Raw genomic sequence first — 13393 nt, 5'->3', positions numbered from 1 at the left:
ATTAATCTTTTTACTCTATTTTTTTAGTGATTACTCTAGGGATTACAATATACATATGAGTCTTACCTTTTCAAAGTCTACTTTAGAATTGATATTTTTGATGTATTACAGAATTGTGCACCTGAAACCTATGTAACTTTAATAACAATTGTCACCCCAATAAACTTTAATTAAAAAAAAAGGATTGATATTTTACCACTTTAAGTGGAATATAGAATCCTTACCACTGTATAGGCCCCTTTTCTCTCCCAGTTTTATATTGTCTTTTTTTAAAAACTTTATTGGGGAGCAGCCATGGTCATTGGCTAACATTGCTTTCATGCTACAGTGGCATAGTTGACTCTTTCAAGGAGGGTGCTGCTCACAGTGTCCCGTGCGGGGATCGAACCGGCAACCTTGGTGTTATCAGCACCACACTCTAACCAACTGAGCTAACCAGTCACCCCTATATTGTCTTATGTATCTACAGTGAAAACCTTATCAGATAATGTTTTGATTTTTGTTTTCAATGTTATACGCATTTTAAAGAATTGATGAAAAGATAATGGTCTATTTTATTTACTCAGATTACTTACCATTTCTGTCCTTTCTTCATTCCTGAAGTTCCAAGTTTCTCTCTCCTATCACTTTCCTCTGTCTGAGGAACTTCCTTTAGCATTTCTTTTAGAGAAGTTCCAACAACGAATTCTCTTTAATTTTCCTTAATCTGAGCGTATCCTGTATTTCATCTTCATCCCTGAAGGGTTTTTTGCTGATTATAGACTTCTGGGTCAACAATTCTTTTCTTTGAGTCCTTTAAAAATGTTGTACCACTTCCTTCTGGCCTTCCTGATTTCTGACGAGAAATCTACAGTCATTTGAATAATTGTCTCTCCTTATAATGAAGTGCTTTTCCTCTGAATGTTGGATTCTGATGTGTCTGAGCACAGATTCCTTTGAGATTATTTTGTTTGGGATTTGCTGAGCTTTTTAAATCTTTAGATTTGGACATTTGGACATTCCCAAACATTTTTTCAAATATTCTTTCTGCACTACACTCTGATTCCCCTGTTCATTTTTTTCAATCTTTTTCCCCCTTCTCTGTTGTTGAAATAAGATAATTTCTATTGATCTGTTTTAAGTTCACTGACTCCTCTGCCATTGCATTTTGCTATTGAGTTCATGCAGTGAAGTTTTAATTTTGGTTATTGTATTTTTCATTTCTAAAATATTTTTCATTTCATTTCATTTGGTTCTTCTTTATATCTTTTATTTCTTTGTATTTTTTCCATTTATCTGATTCTTGGAGCATAGTTGTTAAGCTGCTTTAAAGCCTGTCTGATAATTCTAACACATTTGTCATTTTAAGTTGGCATCTATTGATTGTCTTTTGCAAGTTGAGATTTTCCTGGTTGTTTGTATACCACGTAGTTTTGGATTATATCATGGACATTTTGAATATTATGGCGTGAGACCCCGGGTCTTGTTCAAATTGTGAGGACAATGTTGATTTTTTAAATTTTATTTTGTTTTATTTTTCTGTAGCAGACGATCAACCTACTTAGGTTCAGGCTGCCGTTCCAACCCATCTTCTGTGGGCTTTGGTTCAAATGTCATCCCAGTTTTCAGAGCCTTTATAGTACTGTTCAGAACTTCCTGGCATGTGCACTTCCCAGTGGCTGGTCTGGGACCTGGTTGGCAGTTAATCCCATAGTTCTGTTAGCAAAGCCTTTGATTTGCTGTTTAGAGTCAGATGCATGCGTGCATAGTTCAGAGGTGAGCCAGACGCTCACAGCCCACTTTATAGAATCACCCTCTTGAGCGTCTCCCCTTCACAATCGTCCTGACACTTTTTGTTTGTTTGTTTTTTTAAAGATTTTACTGGGGAATTGGGAGAGAAGAACAGTGTTGGGGAATTGGGGAATGGGAACAGCCAAGTTGTTGTCCTTTAGACCTAGTTGTGCAGCTAGCTCAGCTCCATGTCCAGTTGCGCCACTCAGCTCAGGGTGCCGTGTCCAATTAGTTGTGGGTCGATGTAGCCAGCATCCCATGCGGGAGTCGAACCAGCAGCCTTGTTGTTAAGAGCGCACGCTCTATCCACTGAGCCATCCGGGCGTCAGCTGAGCTCAAAGTGCGGAGTTCAGTCTTAGTTGCAGGCAGCCGTAGCCCACCATCTCGAACAGGCAACCTTGTTGTTAGGAGCACGTGCTCTCACCAGCTGAGCCATCCTGCCACCTGTTGGCAGCTCAGCTCGGGCGCAGCATCACTGGCCCATGTGGGAATCGAACCGGCAACCCTGTTGCCCAGAGCTCGCACTCTTGAGCAAGCTCTTAACCAACTGAGCCACTCGGCCAGCCCCGTCCTGACACTGTTTCACTTTCTGGGCTCCCCCTTCCATCCTCTAATCAGAAGCTCGGACTTTAGTTTCCCTGCACGTCCCGTGACTTTCTATGGCTGGAATCAACTGGCAGAAGGACATGAAGCGGGGAAGCAGCGGGATTCCATCCAGACAGTTGGGATCATGGCTTCTGTGGTCAGAGACAAAGATTCCCCTCCTTCTGAGCCTGGCAGCTGCTGCCATCACCCCGGTGGCACCATGGATGTGGAACCTCTCTGTTGGGCTTTTACGGTTACTTTTTTTAATGGCATAAAATCCTACTCATGGATCCTGGCTCTGTGACATGATCATGAGATTAGAAAGCCTTCTGAAGTTCCTTAAAAATCATGCTGAGATCGTATTTGGGTAATTTTGCCTGGAAAGTCTTGGTTCCTGCTTTTTCACATATTAGCCGTGTGACCTTAGGAAGGTCTCTTCCCCTCTCTGGGTTAATGCTTTTTCTTTGAAAGCTTCCTGAGTCAGCACAGATGTCAGTGTGCATACATACCTTTGGGTGGAGCGTGTGGAGGGGGTGCTGCCAGCCAGCATAGATGCTATGTGTTTGCTGTGTGTTGTTGTTGTTATTTAATTCCAGCACAGCTCCTATTATATTCCAGAAAAAAAACAAACCAGAAAAAGAGATCAGCTTGTTTAGGTATCTAGGAGTAGAATATCTCATATTGTTATGACAGTTCTGCCTGTATGTTTAATAATACAGATACCATGAAAGGCCAGAAATGTCCGTGAACACAGATACCAGCCAACTGTCATTCAGATTATGGGTTTGCGCATGTAACATTGGGATCTGTGGTTTGCCATAAATATATCAGATTCGTGACTTTTCTAGGGAATTGTTGCCTTGATGGCCTGTGCTTCACTGTCAGGTTTTTTCTCCTGACTTTTTATATGATTAAAAAATTTTTGAAACAATCTCAAAAGCTCAAATACAGTATACGGATCATTTTTTTTTTCCTTGAGTATAAGTTGTCAGCCAGATGCCCCTGTGTTTCCTTCAAAGGACATTCCCCTGGATAATCACAGTATATCCATCAAAATCAGGAGATGACCGCTGATACATTACTACTAATCCTCAGACCTGTTCACCTTCTACCGGTTGTTCTAATAATGTCCTTTATAGCAAAAAGGATGCAGCACAGCATCCCTTGTTGCTTTTTTTTTTTTTTTAGCTGAGCCACCTGCTGGCAGCTCAGCAGTAGCTCAGCTCGGGCCGGGACTCGAACCACTGTTGCTCAGAACTCAAACTCTTGAGTGAGCTCTTAACCAACTGAGTCACTTGTCCGGCCCCCTTGTTGCATTTTGCTGTCACATTTCCTTAGTCTCTTTCAGTCTAGAATGGTTCCTCAGTCTTTCCTTGACTTTTATGGTCCTGATACTTTTGAAGATTACAGGCCAGTGTTTTGTAGAACGGCCCTCAGTTTGGGCTTGTCTGATGTTTGCTCAGGACTAGACTCGGGTTCTGCATCTCTGGCAGGAACCCCTCAAAAGGGTTGGGGCTGTGTTCTCATTGATCCCGTTAGGTGGTGTGGGCTGTCGATTTGTCCCATTACTGGCGGGGTTCACTCTGATCACTGGAGTGAGGTGGTGCCTGTCAGGTTTTTCACTGTAAAGTTAGTCTTTTCACCTTTCTAGTTAATAAGTACTTTTATTTATTTATTTCTTATTATTTTTTACTTCATTACTTCATTATTTTAAATAAATATTGAGGAGCTTTGAAGTATAAATACTGTGTTTCTCATCAAACTATTTCTTTATATCACTGCGGACCCATGATTTTCCATTTCCTCCAAAGGGATAAATTTGGTACTATCCTTATTTATTTTAGTGCTCAAATTGTCCTAGTTTGGCTAATTGGAGCCCCTTCAAGTTGGCTTCTGTGTCCTTTTGTTATATCCCTCTTACTCTGAGCATGTTTTTGCTTTCTGACACAGTAAGATTTTCTGGGCTCCTCTTTTTATTTCTCAACTCGAGCTCTAGAATCAGTCCTTTCTCCAACGTGCCCTGGTTATTTTTAGTGGGGAATGGTATACTTTTTCTGTTTAATTTTTTTCAGTGACAAGAGTTTACTTTAAAACCACAAATGCCACTGTCTTGTACCAGTTTTCTTCATGTGGTTATTGTAACTTCACTCCAGAAATTGGAAGTGGTGTGATATGGGGGAGTGACCGCTGCTGAGAGTGAGGAGAGCTGGGCAGTAGAGTCCAGGTCCTCTCCTTGGCATGTACCACGAGTCCAGGTCCTCTCCTTGGCACGTACCACGAGTCCAGGTCCTCTCCTTGGCACGTACCACGAGTGCATCACTGACAGAGCCTCTCATCTCTGACCCGGGATCTCCAGTGATAAAATGAAGGACTGTAGTGGATTCTGACCTGGGCCACTCCGGGCCTCCCTCGTACTGCTTGGCAGATTAGGTTACCCAGTGTCTGTCTGGTGATAAACTGTTGGAAGGTGGGATCTGGGTCTTCTTCATACCTTTGCTTTTTGTTTATTGAATCGAGTGTACAAACTTACTGCCTCTTTATTTGGTGACTGTGCATGTCCACATCTGGGCTTCTTTTAGGGAGGGTGACGTGTAATTGCAAAGGGAAGTTCCATGGCCATCTCATCTATCGACATGTTCCTGAATCTCTCCCCATTGTGTGGAGGGCCCAGCTTTCTCCCCAGCATTTTCATGTGTGTAGACCGTCTTCATCACTTTCAATATTGGACCTCTGAAGGCTTGAATAGATTCTTGAACATAAGACAGAGGAACTCTGCTATTTCCTACTGCATTTTTCTGGGTCCTCTGCAATTCTGTCCCCATGAGAGATTGCAGCTTCTTTTACCATTCAACACACTCTGCCGTTGTTGAATTAGAAACACCACAAAAATAAATGCTGACTGAGTGATCATTGTTTAGCTAGGCAGTGTGTGGGGATGGAGACCGAAGTACACGAGCATCAACATCAGAGTGTGTGCGCGAGTGCTTGTGTGTTTGTGTGTGTGTATGTGTGTGTGTGTGATGTGTGTGTGTGTATGAGTGTGTGTGAGTGTGTGTGCGAGTGCTTGTGTGTTTATGTGTGTGATTGTGTGTGTGTGCAAGTGCATGTGTGTTTGTGTGTGTGATGTGTGTGTATGTGTGTGATGTGTGTGTGTGTGCGAGTGCTTGTGTGTTTGTGTGTGTATGAGTGTGTGTGAGAGTGCGTGTGTGTGTATGTGCAAGTGCATGTTTGTGTGCGCGCGCGTGTATGAGTGTGTGTGTGTGTGAGTGCGTGTGTGTGTTCTAGAATCTTTGGCTCCTTTCACCCTTGCTTCTTCATTCCTGACTCTTATTTCACTGTTAATCCAGCTGGTAAACAAAGGTGAGGATTCACAGGCTGAAGGAGAAGGGAGCCGCCCATCCATGGACTTATTCAAGGCCATCTTTGCCAGCTCCTCAGAAGAAAAGTCCTCATCCTCTGAGGATGAGCAGGGTGACAGCGAGGATGACCAGGAGGGCACTGGGGAGGCCGACTTCAAAAGTCCTCAAGAGGCCGACTTGGTGGAAACCCCTGCGGCTCACAGTATGTCAGTGTTTTCAGACTTTGGGATGCAAATGACGATGTCTCTACAGCAGCTGCTGCTTTGTTTATAGCATGTAATTTTAAACCGGGATAATTATCAATCAGTGATGTTTTAATCTTTTTACATTTGTAATTGGGGTAGAGCTGAGTTCTGTTTTTTTTCTATCTGGTATAAATCTCTGGTATAGTTTTAGTATAGCTGTGTTTGAAAATGTTGATTTTCCTACTTATCTTAAATGAGAAGAATTAAAACAGTAAAATTTTCATTAAAAAAATAGCTTTTTCAAAAAAAAAAAGCTTTTTCTTTTTTTAAACCTGGTCGATGAGGAGGTGCTAGGATTCCTGGAAAACATTTGGTCGTGAAGTGAACAGGGCTCTTCCGGCTTTCCTCCCTGCAGGGCATCCTGTGTGCTCTGGGCCAGCCGTCACCTGGCATGGCCTGGGCCTTAGTAGCACTTGGTACATGGGGTCTGTTCTCCTCACTGTGAGGCTAACACTTGGTCAGTGGCTTGTCCCGCTCATTCCGTTTACCCCAGCCAGGGGTTGTGGCGTGGGAAAGGCGGTTGGCTGGCGCTTGACAACGGTGGGAGACTTTGCAGATGCTTGGGTGTCCTGTTTGCCCCTGTCCATCTCAGCCTTGGAGTGTCCTGTTTGCCCCTGCCAGTCTGGTGGACTCGGGCATAATTTGTGAGGGCCTTTAACCAAAAAGTGACATAGTGGTAGAAAATATTGTTAGTTCTTAAGTGATTGCAAATGTCAGCTGTTTCTTATTTCTGTGGAAAAAAACAAACAAACCCACCTTAGATTTTATTATGAAGTCATATATACTTGAATTTTAAAAGTGTAAAAATATCGAAAGCTTAAGTCCCTTGGAACCCTACGACATGGTGAACACTCTTATGCATATTTTTCCAGACTTCCCATTTTTAGCTCTTCTATCCAAAAATAGTCATCTCTTTTAAAAAAATGAGATGATTAATGTGAACGTAATAATTTATTTCTATTCAGTTTTTCTTCTCTTTGATAATTTATTTATTTTAATTAAATTTTTTTTTTTAAGATTTTATTGGGGAACTGGGGGAGGGGAACCGTGTTGGGGAATTGGGGAAGGGGACCAGCCAAGTTGTTGTTCTTCCATCATTGTTGTGGAGAGCACCGTCGCCATCTGGCTGCCTGTCAGCAGCTCATGGCCTCTAAGCTCAAGGTGCTGTATTCAATCTTAGTTGCGGGGGGCGTAGCCACCATCCCATGTGGGAGTCGAACCAGCAGCCTTGTTGTTAAGCGCACACACTCTACCCTCTGAGCCATCCAGGTGGCAGCTCAGCTCAAGGTGCCGAGTTCAGTCTTAGTTGCGGGTGGGCATAGCCTACTATCGAACAGGCAATCTTGTTGTTACCCCAGCTGAGCCATCCTGCCACCCGTTGGCAGCTCAGTGACAGCTCAGCTCGGGCGCAGCGTCACTGGCCCATGTGAGAATTGAACCGGCGGCCCTGTTGCTCAGAGCTCATGCTCTTAAGCCAACTCTTAACCAACTGAGCCACTCAGCTGGCCTGATCATTTATTTTGAGTGATCTTACGCTTTCTGAGCTGGGACATAGTCTCCGATCCCTGTTTGTAAGCTTTATTTTTCTCAGATAGCCCTTTTTCAAGGACATCTTTCAACCCTTCCTTCAGGTCGTTGTATGTGACCCAGAGTGTGTGCTGTACACACCCTTGTGTTCCAGCCACTGGCGCGCTTGGTTGCAGGTGCCCTTGTGTGACCGACCTCCCTGCTCTAATGCCCATGAGGCTAGATGTCAGGGCTGCGTGTTCACTGCTGTGTCCCAGCACCTGGCATGAGCGAGTTGAGCAAAGTGGTGAAGAAAAGCACACATTATCTCATGGCAACAGACATTGATTAAAGATGCAAACACATTATTATTTGGCAGATATATGAAATGAATACCCTGCTGTTTTTCAGCCAATGAGCTGGCCCCACAGGAGCCTGTAACTTCCTTCCTGATACCAAAGATGCAGATTGATGAAAGAGAAGAGTTCGGCCCACAGCTGCCTCCCGTCTTCTGCCCCAGTGAGTTGAGAGCTCCTTGGTTCTGTTTGCATTGGCACCAGAGTCTCCACTGAGATATGACAGCTCTAACTGTGTGACTTCCACCCTTCTAATCTAACATGAGGCCAACCAAATATATATGTTTGTTTCTGATTTATCTGTTCCCAGCCACATTTGGAAACTCATTACTCCACCTGGTACCTAAAATGGTAGTTGCTTTACAGCCTCAGAGACCTTTAAACTTTTTTTCTTTTTAACTTTCAGATACTTACAGTAGAGTCCTAAGTATCTCAGATGTTGTCACTTATAGAAATAAAGTAAAAGTGTACGACACAGGTAGGAGGGGAATTGCAGGGAGAAGGGTATTGTAAGACTTTTTATACTTTGGCTAATGGAACGAATAAAATAAAACATTCTTTCAGAAGCAAATACAGCCCATTCTTTTCCTCCAATAGCTGTTAACAATTTCTTTTCAGTGCCATCTTATATTGATATCTCACGTTAAAGTGTTTAGACTGGTTTTTCATCTCTTTGGAGGCTGGGTTAACAAACATCTGATAACATGGCCCAGGTATGTAAATAACATACAATTCTGTTATCTACTTTACAGTTTCCTATAGTGCCCACATATAAATATTGGTTTGGTTAATTAACCTAGCCTTCAAAGAGATGATAAGAAGCAGAGAGGAGTAAAAAGTGTGAAGTTTTGAAAAACAGCAGTGAGTGTATTTCTTATTTGCTTTAGTTATTCAAATCTTTAGCTTAACATAAGTGTGTCATCTCTTGAAAGCTAAGTTATTTATGCCCATTTCCCAGATTGTCATTAATATCCTTGTAATAGTTAATAATTTAATTTGGCCTATAGATTATTGAGGGCCAACGGTTTTCCACAAACTAGCATTAAAAAAAAAAAATGGGGAGAAGTAGAAAATTGCAGGCACCTGTTAACTGGGTTTGGAAAATATCCACACTTTTGAAATACTTTGGAATTTTTCTTTAGGTAGAAAAAGGTGATTTAATAATTTACAGTATTTTCTGCTGTGAATTTTTGCTGGTTTGGGTACCTGGCAATGAAAACATTTTGGTCAGTATTTGGAGGTGGAGAATTTAGGTGCCTGCCTCTTGTCATTTTAATGATTATCCATATACTGTGTTGCTATGGTGCTAGTTTTTTAGCGTTTCCACTTATAAGACAAATTCATGTCGAATGTGCTTTCATAAAGGGAAGATGGTCTGAGAGGAGCTGACATTTATGTGCCCAATTCTGGGTCATGGGATTCATGTACATGATCCCATCTAATCCTCTCTATGCCCCTAAGCAGATAGGGATTATTCTTATCTCTGTTTTATGAAGGGGAAACTGAGACCTGAAGAGGTTAAGCAACATGGCAAAGATCACAGAGCTGGCCACAGGGCTGAGGTTCAGACTGGTTTGTCTCTGAGCTTACCTGAGGATGTTAAATTACAAAAGGTGTGTGGGCATTCTGGTCTGACTTTATCTTCACCTGACGTCATCTGGTAGACAAGGCTGTGGCAAGATACTGGTTGGGTCACACAGCTTATGTTGAGGTTCCTGGCCTTTTCTAAATATAGAGCTAACACGTGATGTGCTAATCCATTTGTTTACCAGTGAGGCAGGGCAGGGGTTCTGCCTTAATGTTAAATATTAAGGCAGATTCCTAATTCAATAATTTAGCCTTTATTTTCTCCTGTAGTTTGTGTATTTATTATATTTGTATTTTAGATGCTCGTCAGAAACTTGAGGCTCCTCAAAAAGAGAAACATAAAAAGAACAAAGAAAAACACAAGACCAAGAAAGAGCACAAACGGAGGAAAGAGAAGGTGAGTAACTTCTGGGTGTCCTGGGATCTGACGCCCCTGCTTCTGTCAAGACAAACCCCCAGATGTGACACATGAAGCCTGTCAAAGGGAACATCTCGTCGCCAATATGGGGGCACCTGGGTTTCCTGACACCTTGATAGAAAAGTGTTGACCAGACAGTCAGTGTAAACCCTCGATTTTCAGAAACTGTTTTTCCTTCAGACAGAACATTTAAACTTGTTCAGCTGTACTTTAAAATTTTTTTTAATTTGCGAGCATTAAAAAGTATGAAAAAGAAAAAAAAAGTGTGAAAAAGGACATTTAAGATTCTTAGAGTAATGGTTGAATATTAAACAATGAAACAGTTTGGTTTGATCATTCATTCAATATTAAAGGAAGGTTTTGTTTTGAACATTTCTCAACTACTTTGTTATTACAACAGAGATGTTAGTCCATAGCTTGGCATTGGAAGTAGAGGAAACTGCACGAGTAGTGTGTGTGTTCGCAGTTGACGTCTCTTATCTCATTATCCATGTCTCCTTTTCTGTTAGGTACAGGCTTTTAATTCAGTTCATGTTTGTGTTGGGTACCCAAAGTGGTCTGGGAAGAAATGGGATTGATTAGAAACAGCTCCCTTATTGGTTGTCAGAAAAAAAGATTCCTGAGCATAGAAGATAAGGAGAGTTCTCTTGTACAGAAAGGAAAAAGACTGGTGCTGACAGGTTCTGAAACCACATTCACTGTCTCTGCTGTTCTCTGACTTTCTACCAGTTTCTCCTCTGTGAATTTCCAGAGTGCTTGCCATCCTGATGTGTAGTTTATCACATATGCCTAACAAAATGGACCAGTCACGGTCACAGGAGGTGGCAGGGGTCACCTTGGATAAGATGGGGCTAAGTGTGAAGACAATGTCCTGCCTACATCTGCTTGGTTCTGCTGTGCCTGTCACTAGAGGATCGATTCTATGCATGTGTGCACGGTGGAAAGTGTGCACAGCGGTACATTCCTGGTCTGTCCCATACTACATTAAAGCGTACCCCAAATTCCAAAAGGTTGTTTGTTTTTGTTTTTGAATGACTCCAGCAATCAACTGTCTCATTAGCCTATCATTGTACTGAACTAGGGAGGGAAACGTGTGTGTGTGTGTGTGTGTGTGTGTGTGTGTGTCTGTGTCTGTGTCTGTGTCTGCCTGCCACCAACTTTTATTTATTTATTTATTTTTTTAAGAAAAAGAAACACCGGAAGCACAAACACAAAGGAAAGCAAAAGAATAAAAAATCAGAGAAGAGTAGTAGTTCTGAGAGCACCGACAGCAGTGACAGCCAGAGTGATGAAGAAGGGACGGCAGACATGTCACCTCAGGAACTGCTGAGACGGTAGGCAACGGGAGACAGTGGTTTTCAGAAACCGTTCAAAGGCTCATTAAATTCATGATGTATTTGCTTTGAGGCAAATGTCAGAAATTATAAATTTGCGCATGAACTAGTCTTTTTTAAAAAGTTAATTTTTAATTACATAACTAATATGTGAATATATTATCATTGTGAAATTCATACCTTACAGATAAAACTTCACTTGACCCCTGATCAATTTTCTAAATCTCTCCTCTTTCCACAGTAACCTCTGCCATCAGTTTCATATGTAACTTTCAAGAATTTTTTGCACAACCACATACACGTAACATACGTATACACACATTTTGTTACGTATTTTTAATATAAATAATTTTATGTAGCATAAATCTATAGGGTATGAACATTTAGAATGAATAAATACAGCCCAACTGTTTCCAAAAGTGGCTGAATGCATTTAAATTATGAAAGCAACTGTATTACATCAATTACAAACCATACAAAAATGTTTGCCAGTATGATGGGTAAAGAATGGCACCTCATTTTTTTTGTTTTGTTTTTTTATAAATTTTATTGGGGGACAGCCATGGTCATTGGGTACACATTGCTTTCATGATACAATGGCACAGTTGACTCTTTTAGGGAGGGTACAGCTCACAGTGGCCCATGCGGGGGTTGAACTGGCAACCTTGGTGTTATGAGCACCACACTCTAACCAACTGAGCTAACCTGTCACCCCTGGCATCTCGTTTTAATTTGCATTTCCCAGATTATTAATGAGGTTGAGCATCCTTTACTGTGTGTCTCAGCCTTTGCCGTGTGTGAACTGCTTGCTCACATCCTTTGCAGTGTTCTGTTTTCTGTTAGATTATTTTACTGATTTTTAGGTACCATTTTACTGATTTGTAGGAATAAAAAATAATAATTCTGGATATTAATCCTTTGAGTTTTGGTGTTTTACCTATCATATGATTTTAACTGTATTTTTTGTGCCGAAGCTTTAATTTTTGGTGCACTCAAGTCTTCTTTGTTGGTATGTTTTACATTTTTGTCTTTTGAAAGCCTTCCCTAACTCAAGATTTTATATATGCATATAAACTATTCTCATGTTTTTATAGTTTTATTTTTCGTTTAATTTATTTGGAGTTTGTTTCTTGTTTTTTTGCAAACAGAGTAGGGTAGGCATCTAACTTGTCTTTCTCCAAATGGATAGCCAGTTGTATTATTCGTCAGCGTGAGTATAAGCTAGCTGTGCTTAAAAAGAACCCCTACATCCCAGTGGCATAGCACAGTGAAGTATTAAGAAAATTGAACTGTCTAGTTTTTTAGTTCACATCTAACTTTCTTTCTCTCTCTTTTATTTCCTTTTCCAGGTTAAAGAGTCTTCCACTAAGGAGGCAGTAATTGAGTTCTGCCCTGGCCTGTCCCAATACCACATCTCTATGATGGAAGCTTGTTGATTACTCAGTTACTACAGTGTACAGATTGTATTTATATGTAAATTCATGCTGTAAAATAATTTTTAAAACCTTGACATTTCAAAGGCTGCCTTGGAAGGTTGCAGAAATTGGTTTCTATTTTTAACTTCAGTTAGTGTCAAGGAAGATATTCAGACTGTGTACAGTTCAATTAAAATGAAATTTTTCTATTTTCTTTTTTTTAAAGATTTTTATTGGGGAATTGGGGGAAGGGGAACAGACAAATTGCTGTCCTTTTGTTTTTCTGTCTAGTTGTGGAGGACGTTGCTTCACTGGCCCAAATTGGCACCATCATTGCGCTCTTCCCGGGTGAGGCAGATCAGTCGCCGGCTTCTGGACGGCCGCTCACTGCGGCTGCTGGCCACTCACGCTGGCTGCTCTATATACGGTAGCCCATGGCAACCCACTGCCACAGGGGCTGCAGCCTTCGTCGCCAGCGACTCACGGCAGCCCAGCTCCAGGTTGAGCTGTTGTTCAGCATCTTAGCTGTAGAGGGCAGTGTCACTGGCCCTCATATGTGGGATGCAAACCGGGGCCCTCTGGCATCCCAAGTCAGTTCTTAACCATCGTGCCACTCATCCGGCCTGAAATTTTTCTGTTTTCCGCTTGATTTTATATTTCCTGAAACTTTAAAAAAATACATGAGAAGTGAAGAATTTTCCCTGGTTTTGTTATGAAGAAAGCCCAGTCCAGAGAAGGACGGTTGGACTTATTTCAGGGCTTGTACAAGAGGAAGGTAGGTGGTCGCTGGCTCTCCAGCTCCGGCAGTCTCCTGCGGA

At 41.7% G+C, this 13393-nt stretch overlaps 1 protein-coding gene across 1 annotated transcript in view; it reads left to right on the top strand.

Moving 5' to 3' along the window:
• The window catches only part of GPATCH1 (G-patch domain containing 1), a 49521-nt gene extending 36733 nt beyond the window's left edge, over positions 1-12788 (top strand). Inside the window, exons 11-15 of the mRNA XM_019654475.1 lie at positions 5703-5916; positions 7877-7984; positions 9708-9805; positions 11012-11160; positions 12510-12788. Of these exons, the coding sequence (XP_019510020.1) occupies positions 5703-5916; positions 7877-7984; positions 9708-9805; positions 11012-11160; positions 12510-12540 (600 nt within the window). The 3' untranslated portion in view covers positions 12541-12788. The remainder of the gene's footprint in view (positions 1-5702; positions 5917-7876; positions 7985-9707; positions 9806-11011; positions 11161-12509) is intronic.
• Positions 12789-13393: the final 605 nt, after the last annotated feature.

This window comes from Hipposideros armiger, unplaced genomic scaffold (genome assembly GCF_001890085.2).
Source record: "Hipposideros armiger isolate ML-2016 unplaced genomic scaffold, ASM189008v1 scaffold_224, whole genome shotgun sequence".
Lineage (NCBI taxonomy): Eukaryota > Metazoa > Chordata > Mammalia > Chiroptera > Hipposideridae > Hipposideros > Hipposideros armiger.
Note: the sequence above shows the minus strand (reverse complement) of the source record. Positions and strands in the feature narration are given on the sequence as shown.